Genomic DNA, 17,866 nt, shown 5'->3' with positions numbered 1-17,866 from the left:
GCCCCACGGTCTCGCCGAGGTGCTCCTGTGGATGCAGATAGAGCATGTTTGCTCTATAAAGGACCTTCACGGTGGTCCTGTTCCTTGAATATTTTATGAGTTTCTTTCGATACTACCTAGAGGAAGGTTGCCTTTTCAGGGAAGTTAGCACAATCACTTCTGCATTCACGCTGAAATGAAAACACACATTTGTTTCCCGGCAGTTAATAAGGAAGCAAGATGAGCCTGGTGTAAAATGCCACGTTCGCCCATGCATGGTTTTCTTATGCGTGAGAAGCGCTAGATAACACGGGAAGCTTCATGTAGCTGACCACAGCCCGGCCCACCTGCGGAGCAGCTGCTGCGGAGCAGCTGCTGCGGAGCAGCTGCTGCGGAGCAGCTGCTGCGGAGCAGCTGCTGCGGAGCAGCTCTGGGCGCCCCACGCCTCCCTGTGCACAACCCTCTGTCACTTCTCCATAATGCCCAAGTGGCGACCCGCTGACAGCCACGTCCACAAACAAACTTCAGGTCTTACTCGGGGTAAAATGATAGCTTGATTGTGTTAGATACGAGGGTAAGTAAAAACGCATTGCTGTGAAATCATAGGAGACTTTGTCCTGATTTTAAAAATAAATAAAACCAACTCCTTGGCACAGGTGTAATGCAGCTTTCCATTTTCTGAAAACTTCCTCCTAACAAGCCCCTTCTAAACCTTTCCACAGAGACGTGGAGGAGGTTCGTAAGGAAGGAGGGAGAGGGAGGTGGCATTTACTGGGGACCCATGGTGGACGACCCTCGAAGGGGGGAAATCACCACTGAGGAGACCCAGGCACTCTTGCGGGGGATTCCAGGGCGGCTCTGACTCCACAGCTTCCACATTTCGCCAGGTCGTGTCCAAGGCAGAAGGGCAAAAGGAATGTGGACCCATGATCTGGCCGACAAGGGACCAAATGCCTTCAGTCTCGTGCTGGTCCCAGGGCACTATAGGATCAGGACAACAAGGAGGGAATGATACCGGGTCCGCTGTGTGCATTTCTAGGCTCCACTTCAATCACAGCCCATCGCTCACGTGCGAGCTACCAGAAGGAGGAACACAGCGGGCCTGGGGAGCAGTGAGGTCTGGTGGTTCCCCTGATGCCCCTCCCTCAAAGGGGTGAGGACCCACACCATTTTCTCTCCAGAATATTGTTCCCAAAGGCTCTGACTGCCGTGAATACTGGTAATCTGACCCAGGCAGCAGGGTTCCTCCCAACACAAGAGAGAGAGCCTCATTAGTATCTTTTTGAAAGGGTAGAATCATCTGGCTAAAACAGCCAATAAAAATGCACGCTAGGTAATGTTAAATACCATATATACTCATGTATAAACTGAGTTTTTCAGCACATTTTAAATACAGTTTTTATGGTAAAATTCGGTGCCTCGGCTGATATTCGGGTCAGCTTATACTCGATTATATACGGTATCTTCTTCTGAATGCCCTTGTGGACTAATGACAAAAGAGAAACAGATGTTGCTATCCCACCGTGGGCCACGGCCACGGCAGGGAAGGGGCGGGCCAAGGACACTCAGATTCACACCAATTCTCCAAGCTCCATCCATCCACCCCAAACCCAGCACCCTCTGTATGCATGAATGTGGAAATGAGAACGATACTTGGCTTAAGGGTTAAGTAATGAAAAATGGACAGTCCTGGAGCCAATGGCAGCAAACCACTCCTCCCTAACATTTGCTTCCAACAAGACATCAAGCAGCTAAGAAGCCGCCAGCATTCCCCCAAGAAGAGAGCCATATCCCCCCCCCCTTCCTTCGTTGAAACCAGGCATTCTCTGGCACTGCTCGGTGGCACCAAAAGTCGTTTCCTTCGCCTTCAATCACTATGCGGTGGGTGAGGCCGGGCCTTTGATGAAGACAAAATATGCATGGAAGGGATGGGAGATGAAAGACACTGAAACACATTTCTCTCTTTTTCCAACAATTCTTTTGTTACAACTTTCATCTCGTAAGCAGCCTCCACTTTTTATGTCTCACTTGTGGCAAGGGGACGGCTTTAGTTTCATCACACTTTAGCTAATAGTTTAATGTGAAGACGGCTAATACTTCAAATCCCATAGAGGACATGCCTTTAATTGACACAGTGGTATTCCCACCCAACAGCATACTTTCAAAAAGGAAATCGGCTTGAGGTCCTCTTCCCTTCCATCCCAGGCTCGCAGCGGCTCTTTAGACTACACAAACCTGGGTAAGCTCTGCCCATCCCATCTTTGATCCCGGCTCATCCTAGAAACGAAAAGTCTCTCTTCCAGGGACTGTTATTGTCCAGCCAAGCTCAATGCCTTTCTATGAAACCCTCTCAATTGCTCAGCGAGAAATTGAGAGGAATAACACCTTTCTTCCATTGCCCTTTTTGAGATCTACATTTTTCCGTTGTAGAATTGGACTCCTGCTCAGATTAAATGTCCATGTGGGCCGTGCCTGGTCCATGACCTGGCCTCGCTGCTTTTCTTAGAGAACTCTCAACTCCTCCCTTACCTGCGTGGCTATTCATAATTCATACAGATCTCTCCCCTTCATTCATGCGGCACAGTGGGTCAATTCTATCGTCAAACGAGCCTCCTGATCCTCACTGCTCCTCAGTAGCTGCTGACCCACACAGAGAAAGCCTTCTGACCGTCTTGATTTGGTCTCCCCAGGCCAAGATGTGAGACTGACAGCGACCGTTCTCATCAGCACATCCCTGTCAGGGGTTAGGCTTCTGTCCCTTATAAGCATCTTCTTCATACTGAGATTAAAAGGCTTTTCAAGCAAACTATGGACGGATCTCAATCCTGCATCTTGTCACACGGGTCAAATCCTCTCCCCTGAATAGCTTTCTTTGATACTCTCAGAAGCAGTGTTCAAAGCATCAGCGTGCTTCCAGTTCCTACCCAACACATTGCTCCTTGGCCTTAACTGAGTAGCATTCAGCTGGGCCACGTACTGCACAGGGCCTTTGTACTTGAAAGTACTTTAAAAAGTAGTTTCCAATTTCAATTAATCGTAGGTGTTTCTCTTGACCTAAATTATCTTTGCCCCTATGGATTTCAATCTCCTTTGTTGGGCTGTAAGTCCTCTATCTTGATGCCAGAGATCGAGAGGTAAAAGGCTAAAAAGCTCAATCCCGTAATTAGGACAACATCATTCATTACTCTATTATTTGAAAAGAAATTGTCTGCTCACTTTTTCTAGACAGTCTTCAAGAAAGTCATTCTTATTTATCTGCCTACGTATAGTGCTCATGCAATCATCATGATCAACATACTCCTCCAGCGGCTTCTCTTAGGGCAGGATTTCCACCTCACCTGGGGTCCCATTGCATTGCAAGGGATTACAACAGGATAAGGAGTAGAGGCGAGTATCAGAGTAGTTCTCTTACAGATTTACATATTCAAAACCCCAAGAATTTGGGGGTCAGTTCTTATTAACTTGTATTAGCAATTTATTTGCTCTGTATTAACACGGGAACTAGGCAGTGACAAAGGTGATTCTTAATCAAAATACACTCTCTCTATTCGAAAGCAAGGCCACACTAAAATCCCTCCACTTCCTAAAGAAGAGATGTCTAGCTGGTTACTTCGACGCCAACGAAGCTTCGGGAGCCTGCACTGAAGGATGTCATTTACCAGTGTTAAAAGCTGCCTCGGTGGTGACTCAACTTCACGCGGCCAACACGACATGGAAATTGTCTTTTCCTTCGCTTACGCTCCCAATAACAAATGAGTCTCAACTAAACACTATGCTTGCCCGAGCCTTGGCAACTTCCTGGGTGAACTGTAAGACTTATGTCCTCTGTGGGGTGGTGTTCAAGCTGCCTCGTGAGTCAGAAATCCGTGTGCAAAGGAGCCCACCTTCTGTTTTCAATGCTTTATGAACTGGGGAGAGCATGTGCAGCTAGCTGTCCCTTCGCCTGCACCTTGGAAAAGGCGCACAGCTCTCCAGGGGAAGTTGGCAATGATAAAGTGTATGCTTTCACAGAGAGGCAAAAGACGGGGTCTACAACGAAATGATTAACATTCTGGCAGATGTAAACCTGGCAGTTTAGGGAAATGACCACTCTCAGGAGTGAGAGCAGAAATTGGTATGTGCTTTTAGGGGAGCAATTTGGCGATTTGGGTCAAATCTTTACTCTTGGCATGCCCTTTAACTCAAGCTCTAGTGCTAGGACACATCCTAAGGTGAAGATTGCATTTCAGTGATTTAGTTAAAAGTGCATCATCTGTTAGCACGTGGCTTAAAGAGAAAAACTGGGAGCAGCCTAAAATGTCCCTAAATGAAAGATCAGTAAAATAATTTGTGACTGTTTTCAGTCATTGAAAAAAATATTGTCTATTTGCCTTGTTCAGTTGCTTACAATATAGTATGAGGGGAAAGGCACGTTAAAAAATAATACATAATAGGCATACAAACTTCTTTTCAAACTTTATATGTATAATGCCTTTGGTTGAAAGTTTATTACTACTAAAAACAAAAAACCTGCCAAGTAAAGTATGATAGCCCAGTGCCTATAGATAACATCTTGATTGTCAAGAAGGTAAAATGTGAAATAGCATCCATGTCAGGATAAATGAAGTGTGTGTGTGTGTGTGTGTGTGTGTGTGTGTGAAAGTGTACAACTTCAGAGCGAGGAAAGATTTTACAACCTGACACAGAAGGCCCGTTGAAAAGATGAGCAGACTTGGCTATTTTGATTTTTAAACTCCTGTCCAATAAAAGGCAGTATAAATTAAACAAAAAGAAAAAGCACAGGCTAGGAGAACATATTTGAAAAGCACTTCATTGAAAAGTAATTTGCATCTAGTGGGTATTAAGAAATCCTGCATGGCAAAGGGAGCCAAATAGAAAAATGGGCAGCACATAAAAATAGACAATTCACAGCCGTGGAAACAATGCACCAAATAAAACCATGTCAAAGGAGGCTCCATCGCAACAGCAACCCTAAAATTCCAAGTAAAACCAAGAGAGATGGTCCATATCCATCAGACTGGACAGGAAAAGTCTGACAGTGCTAAGTCTGGGCAGGAACACCTCTGCCTGGCGGTAGCCGGGTAAGTGGTAAGTTTACTCAGAAAGCAGTTTCCAGCAGTATATAGTATGATCGGGGCTGTACCATCCAAGTTCTTCTTCTCCAGCAACTGAGAAATCACAGCCCAGAACATGCCCAGCTCTAACGAAATAAGCATCTACACAAGAGCACGTGTACAGAAATACACCACTGCAGTGTTGTTTGCAATGGTAAGGAAACAGGAGAATGGACACAGAAAAATGCATCAATTCATACAACGAATATCGTAGGTTATAGTAGTTTAATCCCACAGCTTAAATAGATCACACACCCAACACACATCAAACGCAGGGTACACAAACACCAGTGGTTAAATCTGGCTGGGGGTGGTGGTCATGGTGGTGGGGCTCTCAAAATAGGCTTATGTTCTCAGATGATCCTGATGATGCAGAAGAAGACAGACCTTTTAACTATTTGGTGGTGTTCCCTCCTATTAAACAAAATAAACCCACCGTCATGGAGCCCATTCCAACTCACAGCAGAATGGCCGCCGAGGGTCTTCAAGGAGCCCTTGGGGTGCAGTGGTTACGCACTGGGTGGCCATCTGCATGGTCAGGTTCAAAACCACCAGCAGTACGTGGGAGAAAGACTAGCCTTTCTACTCCCATAAACAGTCTCGGAAACTCACAGGGGGTCACTCTGGGTCAGTACTGACTGGATGGCAGTGAGTGTGCTTGTTTGTTTGTTTGTGGACTCTTTACAGAAGCGGAACCCTGATCTCTCTCCTGCAGAGCAGATAAGCACTACTCACTGCATGGCCAGAGTTTCTTTCGGTGGTACCTAAGCATACAATAATCCTTTCAGAGTGGAGAAGTGAACCATGCTCAGCAAAGAAACAAGCTAGACAAAGGAGGAGGTTCTCCCAGGCTAGTCCTTTAATCTATTGCTACTTAAAGTAGGTTCCAGGAACTAAATTGTTGGTTACTGTCCTCCAGCCAGAAAAGTCCAGAAATGTCTACGCATCCAGAGCTTTTGTAACAGACTGGCAACTGCCATAATATTCCAACACGGGATCAGTAGATTCACGCACACTATAGAAGAGACACAGGATCTGTAAAAAGAAAACTAAGGGGCCCTAAAACACACTCCCATCCTCTCCTCCCTCTCTCCGTTTCTCTGCCATCCCGAGTGTGGTGGTGCTTCACCATGTCGTCTCAGAAGACTTTCAGGATCAAGAGATTCCTGGCCAAGAAACAGAAGCAGAATCGGCCCACTCCCCAATGGATTCTAATGAAAACCGGTAATAAAATCAGGTACAACTCCAAGAGAAGACCTTGGAGAAGAACCAAGCTGGGTCTGTAAGGAGCCCCCTGAAGGGTGGCACGCATGGCCGCATTTTCCCAGGCTCAAATCATGAATTAAGACTTTCGTCCCCATCTGATGACTTGAACTTCTATTGGCAAATAATCTGGCTTATTCCTTGTTTTTTTGCTTCCTAATCAAGTTTAACAATAAATCATGTAAGGCTGTTGGTGTGGGAAAAAAAATAAAACTAAGGAATTAGAACAAAAAAAAAAACAAAACTGGACTGGCTCTTCATAGGCAGTTTGAGGAGGGCAATTTTAAAACGCTTCAGGTAAAAGGCCTTTGGCTCCTGTCAAAATGGAGTTGAGAATGAACTTTAAGTGGCCGTGGCTGGTTTATAACTTAGCAGAGAAGCTCCAAGGTTCAACACTTATTAAAGTGTCCCCAGAAACAAAACATCAAACACTCTTACAAGGATGTCAACCTCAACCCTGCTGGTGTCTTAAGGACCACAGGGAGAAAGTACCCCTGGACTTCACTACTCTGAAGCAGGAGATGCGGACATGGCAAATCCCAAAGCTCTAGAAAACACCCCTCCAGAATCGATTCCACTCTGAGGCAGAAAACAGACACGGTGGCCAATGATTGCAGGAGAAAAAGATGGTGTGAAATGGCAGCGCTGAGGGAAGTCAGCAGTCCAAACACAACGCCCTCCCTTATGTAAGAAACCACAGAAGTGTGCTGGCTGCCAGGGTAAAATAATGTGCCTCTGTGTGCGCGGGCCTGAGTGAGCAGCAGAGACTGGACGCTCGTGGAGTTTATCTAAGCCATGCGCACACAGTCTGTTAATGAGCACTCGGTCCCCAAAGTGGGCTTGGTGCTGATAAAAACCAGATGTACGTTCAGCTGACCACAGAGGCCTTATGCCCCACTACCCACTGTGGAGACCACTCTGTTTCCCCTGCGCCTCTCGGCACCCCTCCTGTTATGGATGTTGGCAACCTAAAAAGGTCCACACCTTTCCAATTATTCATGCCAATTCAATTAGAAGCCACGTGCATGCCAATTCAATTAAAAGCTCAAGCAACAAAGAGAAAAATTGATAAAGTGGAATTGATCAAATTTTAAAACTTTTTTTTTCTTTGCCCTCAAAGTTTTATTGGCATATAATTCGAATTTTAAAACTTTTGTGCATCAAAAAGACTAACAAAAATGTGAAGGGATAACCTAGAGAACTAGTGAAAGTATTCGAGAACCACAGATCTGATCCAGTTTAACATCCAGAATATAAAAAAAACAAACTCCTGAAACAAGAGAAAGAAGTGTTGGTGAAGAGGCAGAGAAACTGGACTGCGTGTGCACTGCTGGTGGGAATATAAAATGATGTAGTATTACCAAAAACACTCTGGAGGTTCCTCAACAAGTTAAATATAGAATCATCACATGACCTGGCAATTCCGCTATGCCCAATAGACTTAAAAGTGGACACACAAACAGACACTAGAATACTAATGTTCACTCCAACATTATTCAAAATAGCAAAAGGTAGAAACCACTATGTCCACTCACAGACACCACCATTCATCTGTCAATTTATCGTGACTGTGGAGGCTTACATGTCGCTACAATGCTGGAAGGACGTTACCACCAGTATCTCAACCCTGTTGCTCATGGTGGGCAGGTTTCAGTGGCGCTTCTGGACTAAGACAGGTTTGGAAGAAGGACCTGGGGGTCTTTTTTTTTTTAAGAGTTGGTTAACAAAGACCTTATGGACATCAGCAGAACACTGAGCCCGCAAACTGAACGGTACTCAAACTACGACTGGAGAAGAGCTGTCTCCTCAAAGAACAGTTGACCTTCATGTTAATTTAATGAATGGAACAAAGCTTTCTAGACCTTCACGAGCTAATGTGAAATGAGAAGGAACCATTACAAATATGCAGAATGTGAAATGTGTGAAGTATGGTCAAGTGAAATTAGAAGTTGCTGAAAATTAAATTGAATGCTTGAGGATCAGCATCCTAGATGTGAGCTAAAATGGGCAGTATTGGATAGTTTAAATCAATCATGTGGTCTAACTCTGCTGAAAAGTGACTTATTGAAGAAGAATGATGTCACATTTGTTGCCAAAAAGAGCATTTCATGATCTGTCCTATAATATAGTGACAGGATAATACCCACACACTGACAAGGAAGTTCAGTTAATACAATGAATGCTCAATTTTTTTGTTTGTTTGATTTATAACTATATATTTTGATTCTATGTTTAAGTTTTATTTTTTTAATTGTTTTATTAGGAGCTCATACAACTCTTATCACAATCCATACATACATCAATTGTGTAAAAGCACATTTGTACATTCATTGCCCTCATCATTCTCAAAACATTTGCTCTCCACCTAAGCCCCTGGCATCAGGTCCTCATTTTTTACCCCTCCCTCCCTGCTCCCCCCTCCCTCATGAACCCTTGATAATTTATAAATTATTATTTTGTCATATCTTGCCCTGTCCGACGTCTCCCTTCACCCACTTTCCTGTTGTCCGTCCCCCAGGGAGGAGGTCACATGTAGGTCCTTGAATGCTCAATTTTATGCACCAATCACTAATGCCAAAAATGAAGACACTGGTGGTTTTTAACCAGCTGGATTCCATGAAGAAGACTGTAGCATCAGGACTGGAGGAAGGCTTATTAACAAGCTGCAATATGCAGATGGCACAACCTTGCTTGCTGAAAGTGAGGAGGACTTGAAGCACTTGCTGGTGAAGATCAAGGATTGCACCCTTCAATATGGATTACAACCCAATGTAAAGAAGATCAAAAGCCTCACAAGTGGACCAGTAAGTTAACATAACAAATCAAGAGAAGGTACACGTTGTCAAGGATTTTGTCTTGCTTGGATCCACAATCAATGCTCATGGAAGTAGCAGTCAAAAGATGAGCTGCACAAGACCTCTTTATAATATTGAACGTCAAGGACTTTGAGGCCTGAGTGCAACTAACCCAAGCCATGGTATTTTCCCTCGCCTCATATGCAGGTGAAAGCTGGACACTGAACAAGGAAGACAAAAGAAGGACTGAAGCATTAGAACTGTGGTGCTGAAGGAGAATACTGAAAGTACCACGTTCTGCTATAAAGACAAACTGACCTCCTAGGAGAAGCCCGGTCAGAGTGTTCCTGAGAGGCAAGGATGGCATTACTTCTCCTTAAATACCATATATACTCGTGGATAAGCCCAGTTCTTCAGTCCATTTTCCATGCCATTTTTGTGGTAAAATTAGGTGCCTCGGCTGATTTTTGGGTCGGCTTCTACTCGAGCCTATATGGTACTTTAGATATGTTGTCAGAGGAGACGTGTCCCTGGAAAAGGAATTCTGTTTGGAAAAGTAGAGGGGCAGTGAGTAAGAGGAAGGTCCTCGGGAAGATGGAGTGACGCTGTGGCTTCAGCATGGGCTCAAGAAAAAGGAGAGGGATTTTAAAAAGACCAAAGTGGAAGTCAGAAGGAACTGTGAAAGTTGCTAACAAGCACAGTGAGGAACGGCTGTGAGGATGGCACAGGACCAGGCAGCGCTTCACTCCGTGTGCACACATTCTGTGTGCACAAGGGCACTGATGGTTGGAATCGACTCGGTGGCACCTAACAACAACACAACAAACGCCTGTTGCCTGAAATTGATCAAACGTGCAATTGATTACCGGTGACTGGAATGCGAAAATGGGAAACAAAGAAGAATCGTGGTTGGAAAATAGGGCTTTGGGGATAAAAACGACACTAGGGATCACATGATAAACATTTCCAAGACCAATGACTTATTCGTTGCAAATACCTTTTCCAACAAAATCAACAGTAACTATACACATGGACTTTGCCGTGGATGACACACGAATCAGAGTGACCATGTCTGTGGGAAGAGAAGATCGGAGAAGCTCAGTATCATTAGCCAGAACAAGCCTAGGGGCCCCGCAGAATGGACCACCAGAGACAAGCTCAAGTTGAAGCTGAAGAAACGTAGAACGAGTTCATGTGAGTCAAAGTACAGTCGACCTGAATTTAGAGGGCACCTCAAGAACAAATTTGAAGCACTGAACGATTATGAATTGTGAGATGACATCAAGAATGCCACACATGCAGGAAAAACAATCATTAAAAGGGAAGTAAAAGGAGAGGGATTTTTAAAAAAATGGAAGTCAGAAGGACCTCTGAAACTTGCTAGTGAACACAGAGTAGCTAAAGCAAACAAAAGAAATGATGAAGTAAGAGAGCTGAACACAAGATTTCAAAAGGTAGCTTGAGAAATATGATAATGAAATGTACAAAGTCCTGGAGTTAGGAAACCAATGGGAAAGAGCAAGCTCAGCATTTCTCAAGCTGAAAAAACTGAAGAAAAAATTCAAGCCTTGACATCCAACAGTGAAAGATCAAATGTGCAAGATACCGAAGCGTGCAGAGAGCATTTGAGGAATCAAAGAACACAGAGTCGCTGTCCATAAGGAATTGATCAACATTCAGCCACTCCAGAGTGAGCATGCCATCAAGAAATGTTGGAAGGAGGAAGGTGAAGTGGCACTGAAAGCATCAGGAACTGATGGAGAACCAACTGAGATGCTTCAACAGGTGGATGCAATACTGCAAACACTCACTTGTTTACCCCCAGAAATGTAGAAGACAGTTACCTGGCCAATCAACGGGAAGAGACTAATATTCATGTCCATTTCAAAGAAGAGTGATCTGACAGAACGTGCAAAATATTAAACAATCTTATTAATATCACCTGAAAGTAAAATTTTGCTGAAGATAATTCAAAAGCAGTTGCAGCAGCCCAGTGACGGAAAACTGGAAGACACCCGAGCTGGGTGTAGAAGAGATGTATGTAGAACAAGGGTTACCATGGCTGATCTCATGGCTGAAGGCAGAGAACACCCGGATGATGTTGACCTGTCTCTAATTAACTACATAAAGGCATTCAACTCTGTGGATCTTAAAAATTACAGTAACACTGCAAGGAATGGGGGAGGCAGCTGACCTTCTCTAACTGCCCCAAGAACAAGGAAGAGAATGACCATCAGCACTGGCCGAGGGCTAATGCCTAGGAGGCACAGGTTGGCTCAAGGAGATCACACTCCACTCCTGGCTCTTCCTTCTCGATGGAAGTGAGATCTTTTCTGCCTCTGCGATGGCACACCTTAAACTTAGCAAAACTGAGCAATCCCCTATATTAGGGTTCCATACACCTTTTTTTTGCATGGTCCCACCCAAAAAAGGATGCCATGAACTGATATACAGCATTAGCAAACTACAATCCTCTTACTGGGTGGGCCGCAAACATCGTATATATACACAGTCCTACAGTCATCTAGTAGGAGTTACAAAGTGATGCTAGAAGGGTCATATCAAGTAAGTCACAGGACCCAAGAGGGAATTCCAGAACACTTAATTGGGTGCATGCAGAATCTACACATAGGCTCAGAAGCAACCATTCAAACAAAATATAGCGATCCTCGGTGACATAAAATTGGGGAAAGTATGCATCAGCTTATATCCTTTCACTGTACTTACTGTATCTGCAGGCTGGACCACACGAAGAAGAATGCAGCAGCAGCAGCAGCAGCAGCAGAGGAAGACTCGTTAACAGTCTGCGGTATCAAATGGCACAACGCCAACTGCTCAAAGGGAAGGACTTAAGGCACTTATTGATCAAAGACGATTAAAGACGGCAGACCTACATATTGCATTATGCCTCAGTTTAAAGAAAAAAAAATCTTGCATGTGCATTTTCTTTTAATAAACAGAAAAAAAATACATGTAAGTGGCCAAGGATTTCACTTTACTGTGATCCACAATCAGCAAGCATCCATTAAGAACTCACAGGATGTATTGCATTGGGCAAATGTGCCACATTTGACCTTTTTAAAGTACTAAAAAGCAAAGAAGTCAGTCACCTTGAGGACCAAGATATGCCTGACCCAAGTCATGGTATTTTCAGTTGCCTCACATGCATGTGAAATCTGGAAAACGCATCAGAAAGACCAAAAAGGATTGATGTATTTAAACAACGGTGTTGTAGAGAATGTTAAATATACTGTGGAGTGTTCTGGTGACATAATGTTTTCATGTTGGACTGTTATGCTGACCAACGGTTACATGTTGACCACAAGGTCAGCAGTTCAAGCTCATTAGCCACTGCAATGGAGAAAAATGAGGCTTTCTGGTCGTGTAAAGATTTCTAGCCTTGGAAACCCAGGGGGGCAGTTTGACTCTATCCTGAAGGGTTTCTCTAAGTCCAAATTGACTCAGTGACAGTGAGTGAGCGAGTGACAGACTACTGCAAGAAAGAGCCAATCTGTGTTAGCATAAGTACATATCTATCGCTAGCATCGTCCATACAAGAGAAGATGGTGTGCCCGGCTATCAAAAGAGATAGTGTCTGAGGTCTTAAAGGCTTGAAGGTGAACAAGCAGCCATCTAGCTCAGAAGCAAATAAGCCCACATGGAAGAAGCACACCGGCCAGTGATATCACGAGGTGCCCAAGGGACCAGGTATAAGGCATCATGCAAAAAAAAAAAAAGATATAAGTGTGTGTATGTATGTGTATATATGTGTATATGTATATATGTATATGTATATATGTATATATATCATATTAAATGAAGGGGGAAGTGCAGAGTGGAGACCCAAGGCCCAAGTGTCGGCCAATGGAGATCCCCTCATAGAGGGGTTTAGGAGAGGAGATGGGTCAATTAGGGTGTGAGGTAGTATCGATGAAGAACACAGCTTTCCCCCAGATCCTGGATGCTTCCTCCCCCCAACTACCATGATCTGAATTCTACCTTGCAGGGCTGGATAGGACAGAGGCTGTACACTGGTACATATGAGGGCTGGAGGTACAGGGAATCCAGGGTGGATGATACCTTCAGGACCAAGGGTGTGAGGGACGATGCTGGGAGAGTGGAGGGTGAGTGGGTTGGAAAGGGGGAACTGATTACAAGGATCCACATGTGACCTCTTCCCTGGGAGAGGGACAGCAGAGAAGGGGGGAAGGGAGACTCCGGACAGGGCAAGATATGACAAAATAACGATGTATAAATTACCAAGGGCACATGAGGGAGGGGGGAATGGGGAGGGAGGGGAAAAAAAAAAAAAGAGGACCTGATGCAAAGGGCTTAAGTGGAGAGCAAATGCCTTGAGAATAATTGGGGCAGGGAATGTATGGATGTGCTTTATACAATTGATGTATGTATATGTATGGATGGTGATAAGAGTTGTATGAGTCCCTAATAAAATGTAAAAAAGAAAAGAGAAAAAATGATTAGGGCAAAGACTGTACAGATGTGCTTTATACAATTGATGTATGTATATGTATGAACTGTGATAAGAATTGTATGAGCCCCAATAAATTGTTTGAAAAAAAAAAAAGAGAAGATGGTGGTGAGACTTCAGCTCATGTACTTGGGATATGTTATCAGGAGGGACCAGTCTTGGAGTCAAGTAGAGGGTCAGCTAAAGAGAAGACTCAGCATGATGGAGTGACACAGCGGCTACAACCACGGGCGCAAACACCATTGCGAGGCAGGTACAGGACCAGGACATGTTTTGTTTGGTTGTGCACACAAGGTCGCTGTGAGTGAGAGCCAACTCCACAGCCCCGAGTAGCAGCAGCCCCCAGGACGTGTTGGTGTGGTTCCTGAAGCTGTAAAGACGGTGAGCTGGGGAGGGACAGTAGGTCTACGAGTGGATGGCCCACTCAACAGCAAGCTGGAAGCCTGTCATTCTCACTACTCGGTGCTCAGCAGTGCTAGTGACACACTCCAGGTCCCGAGAGCACCCACAAGCACAGACGCTCTGCTAGTCACATTCAAGATGAGCACATGGTTGTCTGAACTGGAGAACTGCGTCCCTAATATCCATTCTGGACTACCGCACAGGTAAGCATGAGGGGCAGCCTCACCACACCTGCACACAGACCTGTCCTCATTCTACATGCACCGGGAGAAAGATGCCAGGTTCCAACCCTACCTCAAAAAGGTGCTGCAGCTTCTGGCAGAATGAGGAAAGGAAATCAGCTTCCTTGGGCAGCTCAAGCCACCAGACTTAGAAGAGTTTTTCAGAGCCTGGAGTTTTCCAGCTGCCGGGAAACAGGAAGCACCCAGTCCCCGAGAACAGTAACCCTCACACACACCCTACATAAAGACATGTTGAGCCAGTAGCCCTAATTGCCTGTGACTGACACAGGAACGAAGCTGGAAAGAAAACAAGCACCTCACAGGGGACACAAGAGGCCATTTTCTCTCCTTCTGCCAACAGGATTCTGCCCTGTTTCCCTCAAATTATAACACACAGAGTTGAAATTATAACCCAAATGAAATTCACTGGAGTAGTCCTTACCACATGCAAAAGAGAAAAGATATCTCCGTAGGGAGCAGCTAGGCATAAGGAATTGGTTATTTTCACACACACACACACACACACACACACACTCCCCCGAAATGTTTTGGAGTAGCCTCTTGATACCCCTGATTCTCTTCAGGTTTATGCTATTAATAGGGACACCACCACCCCTGCTCTGCCCGTGGCCTGTGAGTTTCTGAGACTGTACCTGTTTATGGGAGTAGAAAGCCCACCTTTCTCCAACTGAACGGCTGGTGGTTTCGAAATGCCAACCAAGCAGATTGCGGTCCAATGTGTTAAACACTACACCACCAGGGCTAGATTCCAAGTGCTAGAGATTCAACTTGTATGAGGTAAAAGAAATGCCTTCATGTTTAGGGCTTTTGTTTTATCAGCTAAGTTTTCTAAAAAGCAGCTTAAGCACAATTTAGTACATTATACATCAAGCAAGAGACCACCCATCTGTTCCATTTCCTTATGATAGTCAGGGCACAGAGGACAGACACAGAAACACAGAGAGACTCCACACCACACACACAGTGGCCAGAGGGTGTCTGCAGCACGTGGACCCTGGTTTCCTCGGTACCAAAGTAATCACCAGGGTGGACCTCAGGACCACAACGGGGCCAGTGTCACTGAGCAAAGTGCGCCCTGCAGTAGATTCCCGCAAGGTTTCATGCGCTGTATGAGGTATCACTTCACACACACTAGGATGGCTGTGCATTAACAAACAGAAAACAAGGATGTTGAGAATCAAAGGTGTTGGCAAGGACGGGGAGAAACTGAGAGCCTTGGCCATTGCTTGTGGGATTGCAAAATGGTAGGGGAGTTGTGGAAAAGTTTGGCAGTTCCCTAACACAAAGAACTGCTGTGATGGGGCAATTCTACCTGTGGGTGTATACCCCACAGAACTGAAAGCAGGAAACCCATCTGCCAATAGGTACTGCAGCTCTGCTCACCCTAGCCCCAGGGCGGACACGGCCTCCGTGTTCACCCGGAGATGAAGGGTCATCAAAACGAGGTGCATGCACGCGATGGAATATGTTCGGCTGCCGTCAATGTGGGTGGACGCTGAAAACAGCACGCTGCGTGAGGGAACTCAGCCGTGCAGGGACAAATAGCATCAGCTTCCTTTGAGAAGAAGAGCTACCGTGTTCGTTGGGTAGGTCAGTTGCTGTGGAGTTCAGCTCCAACTCACAGCACGTCCATGAATAAGTACAATGCACTGCTCAGGGCCACCACGTGCAGTGCCCGCAGTTTATGCATGGTTATCAGCCACAGGTGAGCAGGAAGGGAAAAAGGAACTCACAAAACCTCCATTCAGGAGGCTGGGGAAATTTGGAAATGCAGAGCGGGCATGGCTGAACAGCATGACGAGTGTAATTAATGTCAGTGAAGTGTACATGTAAACAGGCAGTGAAATGGAAAATGTGTCACTACATACCTATTTACCACAAATTTTTAATGCACATAAAACATCAAAAGGGCAGCATTGACTCAGGACAAAGTTCAGAGGGTTAGGAGAGGCGGAGGGACGGAAACAGGAACACAGGGAGGAAGTGGGACAACATGATGGTACACTGAAAAGACCGTCATGCATGAATTGTTGGACATAAAACATGATTCGCTCAATGAGCCCTCACTTAATTCACAATCAAGAGTTTTCAAAAGAAAAAAAAAAACACAAGACCTGAAGGAACCACATAAAAAGAAGATCAATGTTAAAAAGAAAATGATTTCAATGTCTAGTTCAGAAGCAACCCCTCCTTTATGAGACATTAAGACCACTTAAAAATATGATTCACCAGGTGCAGCACCTATCATTCACTGGGTGCTTCACCTTCACGTGCCTCATCTTATTTGAGCCTCTCAATTTCCTGGAAGATGCGTGTGATTCTTAGCTCTGCATTATAGAGGAGGGCTTGGGCTCAGAGTGCCTCACTCGCTCAGTCAAGGTCGAGTCACACCCAGCTCGATCTCACCCAAGTCAAGGCAAGTACTCTCTCATCGCTCTGTAGCTAAATCCAACCTTCCCGTGGGCTTCCTGGGACCAATCTGCAGATGATCCCTAAGATTTAATTCCAAATTAAAGACTGGAGAGAAAGACCAGCAGCCCGTATTACCGTCAGACCTGCCTATGGAGAAAAGGACAACACAGAGCAAGTCCTCCATGAGCAGAGAAGACGCAGTGCCATGGAGAAAGGCCGTCTTCTACACAGGAACGATGTTCACACCCTGCCGTGATTCGGGACGGCAAAAGGAGCTCCTTGTTCCCGAAAAGCCCCACTCAAAGAGCTGAGCTATTCATTCCCACTCACGGTCTGAGGCCGCATTGATTCTGTCCGAGATGATTTAGATTCTTCTCGAGGGGTTCGTAGAAGCAGCAGTTCCTCCACACCTCTCTGGCTCCTCTGCACAGCAGCCTCCCCTCTCCCCAGAGACTGCCGGCCACTTGGTAATAAATAACCACATTGTTGATGCCCCGGTGAAGGCGCCTGGCTGCAGGGAAGGAACATGCTGCTGTGGGACAACAGGCCACTCACCCAGCAGGCAGCGTGTCAGGAGCCTGGGCGGTCACCGGGAGCTGCTGGGTGCCCGAGGTGCCGGGCTCCTCTCCTTCAGCGGGGGTGGCCAGAGCAGAAAGAGGGGCTGAGTTGGGATTTGGGGTCACGCTGGACACGGCAGCGGATGGGGAAGTCACACCAACAACAGAGTGTTCTTCGGGCTCCGTGGCTGCGGCGGGTTCCTCGGTCACTGAAAAAAAAAAAAAAAAAGGCAGAAGGCCCATATAAAGATCGACTAAGAATTTTACTCACATTATCAAGCCGTTTGCTTAGCATGCTAACATACCACCTATGGGGGGGAGGGGGAGCCTGCTAAAAGTTGGTGGGTGAAAAAAAATTTTTTTTAACCCTCCATTCTCTTTCCATTCCATTTTTCCACAGACTTTCTGAAGTCCCTTGTATGTCCCCACGCATGTATCAGCCTGACAGCAAAAAGTTTTACAGTAATACACAACTTAGAAAATTACAGGAAACCAGTGGTGCCAGCCTGGAGAAATCTGGAGAGAAATCTGAAACAAATATATTAAAAACAACCTCTTCTTCATGACTTCAGTGGGTCTCTATAGCATACCATGGTTACATGTATTACAATAA

At 45.3% G+C, this 17,866-nt stretch overlaps 1 protein-coding gene across 2 annotated transcripts in view; it reads right to left on the bottom strand.

Moving 5' to 3' along the window:
• The window catches only part of WWP2 (WW domain containing E3 ubiquitin protein ligase 2), a 160,755-nt gene that overhangs the window by 30,303 nt on the left and 112,586 nt on the right, over positions 1-17,866 (bottom strand). For both annotated transcript variants that reach the window (XM_075536269.1, XM_075536268.1), the window contains one exon: positions 17,252-17,462. In XM_075536269.1, the coding sequence (XP_075392384.1) occupies positions 17,252-17,462 (211 nt within the window). The remainder of the gene's footprint in view (positions 1-17,251; positions 17,463-17,866) is intronic.

This window comes from Tenrec ecaudatus, chromosome 18 (genome assembly GCF_050624435.1).
Source record: "Tenrec ecaudatus isolate mTenEca1 chromosome 18, mTenEca1.hap1, whole genome shotgun sequence".
In the NCBI taxonomy this organism is placed as follows: Eukaryota; Metazoa; Chordata; class Mammalia; order Afrosoricida; family Tenrecidae; genus Tenrec; species Tenrec ecaudatus.
This window is presented reverse-complemented; position numbering and strand designations above follow the sequence as displayed.